This window comes from Chanos chanos, chromosome 1 (genome assembly GCF_902362185.1).
Source record: "Chanos chanos chromosome 1, fChaCha1.1, whole genome shotgun sequence".
NCBI classification, from domain to species: domain Eukaryota; kingdom Metazoa; phylum Chordata; class Actinopteri; order Gonorynchiformes; family Chanidae; genus Chanos; species Chanos chanos.
The window spans coordinates 3,842,570-3,851,631 of NC_044495.1; the positions used below are offsets into that span (position 1 = coordinate 3,842,570).

At 41.0% G+C, this 9,062-nt stretch overlaps 1 protein-coding gene across 1 annotated transcript; it reads left to right on the forward strand.

Annotated features, from left to right (window-relative positions):
• The first annotated feature begins 2,541 nt into the window (after nt 1-2,541).
• Nucleotides 2,542-8,211, forward strand: dorip1 (dopamine receptor interacting protein 1). Its single transcript, XM_030777938.1, is given in 6 exon segments — nt 2,542-2,672; nt 3,596-4,120; nt 5,846-5,935; nt 6,308-6,353; nt 6,355-6,443; nt 6,634-8,211. Coding segments are annotated over 6 exon segments (1,020 nt in total). The 5' UTR covers nt 2,542-2,586; the 3' UTR covers nt 6,818-8,211.
• The last annotated feature ends 851 nt before the right edge of the window (nt 8,212-9,062 follow it).

Genomic DNA, 9,062 nt, shown 5'->3' on the forward strand with positions numbered 1-9,062 from the left:
TGGAAAGGAAGAAGCATGATTGCTGTCCCATGGAGGGTTCTGCTCGGACATTCTGTCCCTGTGCAATAAATAAACAAACAAACAAATAAAGAAAATCTGTAAGTACAGAAATGCAAATATCGCCCAAATTCTCTTTCTAGCTAAGTGTCAAATCCAGGACCTTCCACATCTGACAGGTGATGACCACTGCTCAACAGAGTAATAAAAAAAAAAATCAGGAGTTACTCAACCCTCTCACATGAGACCGACTGGCTTGAAGTTGCATTAGTGACGTCACTTCAGTGTTCCTACTGGCGGTGCAAATGCAAACAGAAAAAAAAGCCCTAGAACGTATGTGGTTCTAGGGGAAGCTTCCCAAGGGGTGGTTCCTATCGAATGAGACTCTAGAACTGTTCGGTCCGAAAGCGCCTCTTAATGGTGGGAGGAAGCCAGAGCAGCCAGTGGAAACCCACACAAACACGGGACGAACATGCGCACTCCACACAGAGAGGACCGGGGACGGCCTAGATTCGAACCCAAGACCTTCTTGGTGAGAGGCAACAGTGCCAACCACTGAGCCCCATATAGATAGATAGATAGATATTCATGGAGGGACCACATATGGCTGTCCACATACTGCACCAGTATGAGTGTTTCAGGGAGAAACTAAAAAGAAAGAAGGGTAAAATCAGCTACTGGCTTTTAGGTACCACTAAGCAACCTGGACATCACTCTCTGGTTTGTTGAAATCCAAAATGGGTAAGGTAAATCTGAAATTTGTAGTGGGGCGTCATTATAATTTTTTACTTCCGCTTAAAAATAAAAAGAAAGCCCACTCGAAATTACATTGGTTTACTGTGCACTTGATGGTAAGAGCTACATCAACACAAACAAATAAATTAGTTTGTTTATTTGTAATTGTCGGATGGGTAAGAAAAGAAAAGAACTTAAACTAATTAAAACAAATTTGAATTGTCAGCAAGAGCCTTTTCCTACCGCTCTCCCTTCCTCTGGAATGGTTTACCTACAGAAGTTAGAGAGGCAAACTCTCACAGTACTTTTAAAACCAAACTAAAGACTTATCTTAGAGACTTATTTTCTCGAACTTATGCATGATATAATTTTGATTTGACTTTGTTATAGACATGTAAAGCCCTTTGAGACTATAAATAGTGATATTGGGCTCTAAATAAATATTATTATTATTATTATTATTATTATTATTATTATAGATAGGTCATCGTGCTTCTTATTCTTATTCGTTGTCAGGAGCAAGATTATAATAGTTTTCCGTTTTTATTCTGATATGTTTGTGTATGTGTTCAATCTGATTTTCCGTTTAGTTTTCACTAGTTTCACCAGTGGTTTCATCCGTTTCAGTTTAGTTTTTTTCATGGACTCATTTCTATTTCGTTTTAGTTTATTATAGTTTCAGTTTTAGTTTTAGTAATTTTAGTTGAGGACAAAAATTGTCAGGGATTAGTGCTCCGCGAAAAATAATCTGTTTATCACTGAGGATATCAACATTTCAAGACTAAATTTAACCAACGTATGTGATACGTTTATTTCAGACTGAAAGCTTGTCAATACACATAAAAGGCAAGAACACGATTAAATATTTCAACCATTTACTTCAGGCAAACAATATGACATGGGTTTTCACGGTCTACTCTACCAGTACAGTGAAGTTCGTCACTCACGCGCTGTCTCGCTACATCTTTTTCCATGAATAATGAGTGCATTCCCATCGATGGTAACTGTGAACTTTAAGATTTGTGGGATTTCTCCTTTGATTTCTACGCCAGAGATGCTGTTACCTGAATTTACCATGCATTTGCTTGTACCGCTTTCACAATTAAAGTCGAATTAGTCCATTACACGTTTCCTCCCCGATATATCTGACTTCTTCCCTGGATAAGGCCTACTTCCATTAGTTAGCCAAGGTTTGACACGCTCTATATCGCCATCTTATGGTGGTCGGCTATAGCTACACAGAATTTTGGGAGTGTGACACCCGCCGCCTTGAATGGATACGACGTCCGCCGTCTAAAAACAATAACGACAATTATTTTTTTTATTATCTTTTCTTATTTTATTTTTTGTTAGCTTTTTGGCAATCATTATTATTTAGGTAGATTATTTTATTTCAGTTTACGAAAATGTCTCAGAGCCATTAGTTTTCGTCTCAGTTTTAGTTTTAGTATGCGATAATAACCCTGGTCAGGAGAGGTACAAAGCAGCATCGTTTACCAGCCTAATGGTCTTATTGTCAATAAAAAGAATTTCAGTGGAAAGCCTTTGCCCCTGAAGGCGTGTAGCCATTTAATGTTGGCTGTTGTAAAGAAAACTATCTGGTTACTTTACTTAACATGTTACTGAACACTTAACTGAGACTTGGATATGTTTGGGGTGACCAGAATGTTCTTTTGCCATATAAATTACGAAGCAGGGATGACTCCCCTAGACTGGGAGTATTAACTAGTCTCCCCACATCGCGGGGGGCGTGGCCATCTAATTCCTGCTTCTCTGTAAGCAATGAATACAAGCCAACGGGGCTAAGAGTCGGCTACCGAGCCGTTTTGGAGACATGACGAAAACTAGAGGACTATGGAGAACAATTTCTGTTCTTTGAAAGATACAGAAGAGCTTAAAAGTTTCATTTCAGACCCCGAGGACAGGGTGCAAATCGAGAGGTAACGTTGAGCTTATCTGTCTTGTTATCTTTGCTAAGTAGCGTAACATTTTTTCTTACTGGTCAAGACATACTAAATGTGTCACCCCATTATGATTTTCATAACAACATTAAAATGTAATGGTAAGCAGTAACTTTAGAGAGTCTTTAGACTTTGTAAAACCGTCTCTATATTTATGTAAGTGGGTAAAGTTTGTCTACTAAGAATTAGCCAACCCTGGAACATGTAAACAGCTGGCTAGTGCTAGCTTGAAAATATTTAGCATTCTGGTCCTTAGCCAAGCGTTTTGCTCGGAGTTCAGTATATATGTTAGACACCCAACCTTAACCGCACAGGTTGCAGATAATGAGGAGGATCGAGCGTCCCAGCGACCTCATAAAATGAAAGGAATCACGCATTTGTTTTTAGCCATAAGAAAAAACACGCTAGTAGGCTAACTAGGTCAATAAATGTTCTGCGCGCGTGCACGCTGACATGCAGCTTTTAGCTTAAACAAAGATAGAATACAAAAATTGAGGATAAAGATAGAAATACACGATTTGTTAATATGTGTGAACCTGTATCAGTTATACAAATCTGTATTGTGTTAAACAATGTTCAGCCACGACTGTTTATGCCTTGCTTTCTTGTGTAAACTGTGTACGTTCGATGGTTGACACATCACCTATTTTAATTTACATACGAGAGTATAACCATTGCAGCTGTTTAAGGTCAAACATTTTCACCACTGTCCCATGAGAGGAATACTTTGTAGCCTAACTGTTAAGTTCTGTCAAAGTCAAGTGCTGTCATTTACGCGATCGAGTCGTTTCTTCAAAGATAATTTATAATATGTTTGACTGTTGTAACACATTAACCGTGTTAACCAGATAAACTCTAGATATTTTTTTAACTGTCCTGTCTTTCTTTCCTCACTGCGATAGGACCAAAACATTGTTTGAGGAGATCCGTGCCTCCGTGAATAACAATGACGACGAAGATAGATTTTTTTGGAGGCCCGTGTTACCTTGGGGTGGCGTGTACACCATCAGGGCGGGCAAGAAGGCCATCTCCTGCACGCCACTCTACGTCAAAATCAGCCTGAAGAACACGTGCACGATCGACGGCTTCCTCATGCTTCTCTACATCATCCTGCGGGACAACGAGACCTTCCCCAGAGAAGTGGGTGTTTTCCTGGGCAAGCAGTTTGTGGAGCACTTCCTCTACCTGATGGACTCTTACGACTACACGACGGTGAAAATGCTTTGGATCTGGGACAGGATGTCTAAGCGCCAGTACCGTTCCGAGATCAACCAGGCGGCGCTGGAGATCGACCTCTTCGGGAACGAGCACGAGAACTTCACCAAGAACCTCGAGAACCTCATGTCGACCATCCAGGAGAGCTGGTGCAGCAACTGGAACTGTCCTTCACGTTTTCAGGAGCTCCTGCAGAAGACCATAAACATCAGGTGAGGTTACCAGAGATTACGCGTCAACTCTTCTCATGGGGGATCTGATGACGGACATTCGGCCTCGTTAGGTCTTACGCACTTAAGATGGTCTGTTCAGTGAGAGTGCTAGGGGTCATGTTACACATGCACTGTGCATGTCAACAAAGCCTGTTTGAGCCATTACTTATTAGACTCGGCTTAAATGAGTACCACGTTTTGAGGTATTTGAATGGCTTGGATTCCTACTGAATCTCTTTAACGCTCTCTCTCCTTACAAGCTTGTTCCCTGAGCAGTATAGGGGAAGTTTCTGATACAGACACTGGAAAGCATTCCTGTGATGTTTGTCGAGCGCTGATTCAATGAACTCAGTAGCTCTGCACTACTCGTCTGTTCACTTCACCCTCCCTGAACTTGTTCACCTGACTCTCAACACATGCGAACACCGGAGTATCAGCTTACCGTGACTAGCAGTTGGTGCTTCACTATTTGTTGTTAAATAAATGAGATACTTCCATGGACTTTTCACATGTCTACAAATAGATCTATGATCGAAGCTAGATCATTTTGTACTTTTTTTTTTTTCTCATAGCTAAGAAGGAATATGAAAGAAATCAGTTTAACCTTTATCAGTGACAGTAATCTGCAGTGGGGCCTGATCGTGAGCCTGTTTGGCTGATGTGTTTTTAATTCTTCCCTCGCACTTGTCTGAACAAAAACGCACCCCCGGCTGTGCGGAGTTGAAGAGGAGCTCGTAAAGTGGATGAGAGCGCCACTCCTGGGCCTGCTCACTCACGTTGCTTCTGTTTCCATAAAAGGAATCTTTGTGTTTGCTTGGACCACCAGCGTCTCTCTTGTTGACAGCAGGAGCTAAAGGCTCTCAGCAGAACTCAGTTTGAGCCCTCTCTCCCCGCTCTAACACACCAGACTCAAATCGTCAGCTAATCATCAAGCCCTCCACTCCCGTAAACAGATGTGTTAGTGCAGGAGCTCCTGGACCTCCGGGAACACGATTTTAAAACCCCTCACGTAGAAAATGAAAGAGGCTAAATCTAAGAAGATTGTACAGCACAGATGTCCATCAGGTAGCCAGAATAAGGGGGTGGTGCCGCGTTGGCCTTGTGTTATGAGTACATCTGTTCTCTCTGCGCGCTGCGCACAGACAAGTGCATCAAAAACACATGTGTTTTCTGTTGACGAAGGACTTGGATAGCAGGTGCTTAACGTTCTCTCATTTAACAGACCATGATATACTATAACACTCTGAGTGTTACTCTTAAGCATTTAACAGACCATGATATACTATAACGTGTCACTCTTAAGCATTTAACAGACCATGATATACTATAACGTGTCACTCTTAAGCATTTAACAGACCATGATATACTATAACACTCTGAGTGTCACTCTTAAGCATTTAACAGACCATGATATACTATAACGTGTGACTCTTAAGCATTTAACAGACTATGATATACTATAACGTGTCACTCTTAAGCATTTAACAGACCATGATATACTATAACGTGTCACTCTTAAGCATTTAACAGACTATGATATACTATAACACTCTGAGTGTCACTCTTAAGCATTTGTGTTCCATCCTGGTCCATTGTTGTTAGGAATGTTTTTGCGGTTTGGAATCTTATGTCTCGGGTCAGACGTTAATTAAACGACACTATTGCTGTCTTTCTCCTGCCCCCCTGTCTCTCTCTCTCTCTCTCTCTCTCTCTCTCTCTCCGCAGCCCTCCACACGAGCTGCCCGACAAGGATCCGGTTCAGTCTGCTGTGGACGGGTTCTTCTGTCCAAAGACCGTTTTCTGCCAAGAGTTTGGGTAAGCCGCGTCCTTCTGTTTCTGCTTGTTGAAGATGCATGTGCTCACACACAGCGGCGATCCGTGTCCCCACCGTATTACATAACGTGCCTTTGATCAGAACAAAACGATTCCTATAAAACAGCATGTTACATTTGATATTTTAACCATTACAATGATGCATTGCTCTAAGGTATTACTCTTAGGATTTCTGCTGTAATAGGTAATATACGCTGATATATATATTTAATATTGTCCCGCTGGAGAGGCGTAAGTGGGCTTTTTAATGAATGATGACATCCTGTTCATTGCCAGTTTTCGTGCTAACCAGTAGTGATGCTCTGTCTGTCTGTCTGTCTGTCTGCCTGCCCACCTGTCTGTGTGTTTGTGCAGGTGCCACGGGCTGCGTGAGTTCTCTCAGAGGGTTTTCTGTCACGGCCCCCCCCCCTTTCGTCATACTCAACATGCAGCAGTGGAAATCTGAAGACCTGTCCTATGTTCCTTACTACCTGGCCTTGTGTGAACACAGGTGCTTCTCTCTCTGTGTTGGAAAAACAGGTCTTGCTATAGATTAGTGGGCTATTGTGCTGAATCCAGAGGAATCAGTATGAACACACTGTGAGAAGTGACTTTTTTTCCTGATTGTCAGTTTTAATATTATCTAATGACACAAGTAAGTTGAATGTGTAGGTGTGAGCTTTGTTTGTGTGATACCGCAGATACTCCCTAGAGGGCGCCACACTCTTCAACCGAGAGGAGCACCATTACTCTGCAGCCTTCCAGATTGACGGCTACTGGATGCATTACGACGGTCTCCGTAGCGACAACCTGGTTCTGCTGAACAAACCACCCGAGCTTCTCCTCACGTCCTCCCTCGTCTACATCCGTACCTCTGAGAAATGACAGCTGTAGAGTTAGACTGGGAGTCCTGGCCATCCATCAGCCTTCTTCAAAAACACTCATGTTTCTTTGCTTTCACTGTGCTGTCCCCTCCCAGGTTTCGTGCGGTGTGTTAAAACACTTTGCATAAGGGTTTTTCGGTAATATTCCTACATTTGTACGGGGGGGGGGGTTTGGTGTTTCATACAAGGGTGTAGTTTGGTTTTATACTCTGAGATGTATTCCTTTCTACTTCTTGGTAACTGTTTTTTTTTTTTTTTCTTCTTCTGAATTTTGCCTGACTGCTAGCTTCTTAAAACAAAACTGGCTGTGCAGAGTGAAACAATAGCCCTTAGGGTATGCTTGGAATCCAAGAAAAAGTTTTTTTTTTTTTTTTTAAATGCACATGGACTATAGTAGTTCTGGGCTGGCGTGCGTTAACATTGGGCACTGAGGCGATAAGCAAGCTCAGAACCATAATTAAAAATGCAGGACAGTTTTGGGGTTTTTTTTTCCTTCAGAGCAGTGGTGCATTACCCTTTGTCTCCCACCCCTACACCACACTCGGATCAGAGGTCACTGTGTCAGGTCTCATCGTTCAGATCAAACATTCCCAGATGTGATTTGAATTCAAAGTAAATTCAAGAAATATTGGGTATGATAGTAAAGGTGTACTGTGTGGCATTAACACTTTTTGCTTGTTGTTGTTTTTTTCTTTTAAAGACATCGTATTTTAATATAAAGATCAGTTAGCCATGAAGATTCAATTGGTGCTCATCATTGTTTTCAGGTCTGTGGCAAACTAGAACTATCAGCTGATAAATAGGTGACAGCCAGTCTATGAAATAGATGAAATCAATGCGACAGTTCTGTATTTCTGCATTTGACGTTGCTTTGCTTTGTAAAGTAACTTTGTATTTTTGATACTCCTCCCTCCTTTTTGTTGTTGTTGTTGTTGTTGCTTTGCAGCGAACAACAGTTGCACGGTATCCGATATATTCTCGATAAATGGGTGAATGTAAGGAATGAGTGAATGTTTGAACGTTTGATGGCTCTGGAATTTAACTCTGGCACGTGTCATTCAAAATGTATCAGACAATGTCATAAACAATAAAGAGAGAAAATCCCTGGAGTAATTTTAACAAAGTGGGCCCCCTAAACGAAAGGCAAAGATTGGGTCTGCATGCGTCTAGTCGACCAGAGAATGCTTGGTAGTTTTTTTATTCCACAACATTCTGCTTGTGTCTTCAATACACCGTTTTCCCACGTTAAGTATGAAAGATGAGTGCTGATATTTTTTTTGTAACATGTATCAACTTAATAACCGATTAATGAACAAAGAATATTTTTCCAATTTTCTATCTGTGTTAATTGGAAAAAAAAGGAAAAAAAGAAAAATAAAATTTCCATTTATTTTCTCTTTGTGTAGCCATTGTCGTGTTGTACGCAACAAACACTGGTTCCTGGGCAATCAAGAGTTAACCTTTGGTTTTTGTAGTGAGTTGCAGAAACGGTGGTGAGATGAATGAGTGTGCGAATACGTTCACTGTGCGCTCCTTCATGGTGAAATGTCGTAAGTAGTGGAGACAGGAGGACAGCACTTGACTAAATGTCCGAAAACAAAACAAACTAAGGGCACTGACACTTGACCCGTTGGTTTTTGGCCATGGGACTGAAAAAAAAAAAAAAACCCCACAGGGTACAGTTCCGGAGGTCTTAATGTCCACTCGTATGTTATGATTCCAGCTCTGTGACATCACAGGTCACAGGACATGTCTCAGACGACAGAAGGTGTTCACATGATTCTCAGTAGACCCAGAGAATAGCGGATTACAACAGGCAACTGAAATGAAAAACCATTAGGCAAGATCTACACAACTGTTATATAGCCATACACACACACACACACATATATATATATATATATATATACACACACACTTGTGTGTGTGTATATGTATGTATATGCAGCTATCCTTGCCATTATTTTCAACTTCTTTTAAAGGTGTGTTTTTATACGGAAAGCAAACACTGCACACGTACCAATCTAATAACCAACCTGAACAGATGTAGGACCAAAACACAAAAGACACTTTAAGGCAGGCATTCATTCGTTTTTTATTTATTTAACTGAGTACAGCTGCACCATACAGTAAATGAACTGGCAAAAAAAAAAAAAAAGGAAAAGAAAAAAATGTATTCTCACTCGACGCTTGTTAAAATGTGAAAAATAAACACTGCATCTATTCTCTAGATTATCTTTTTTTTT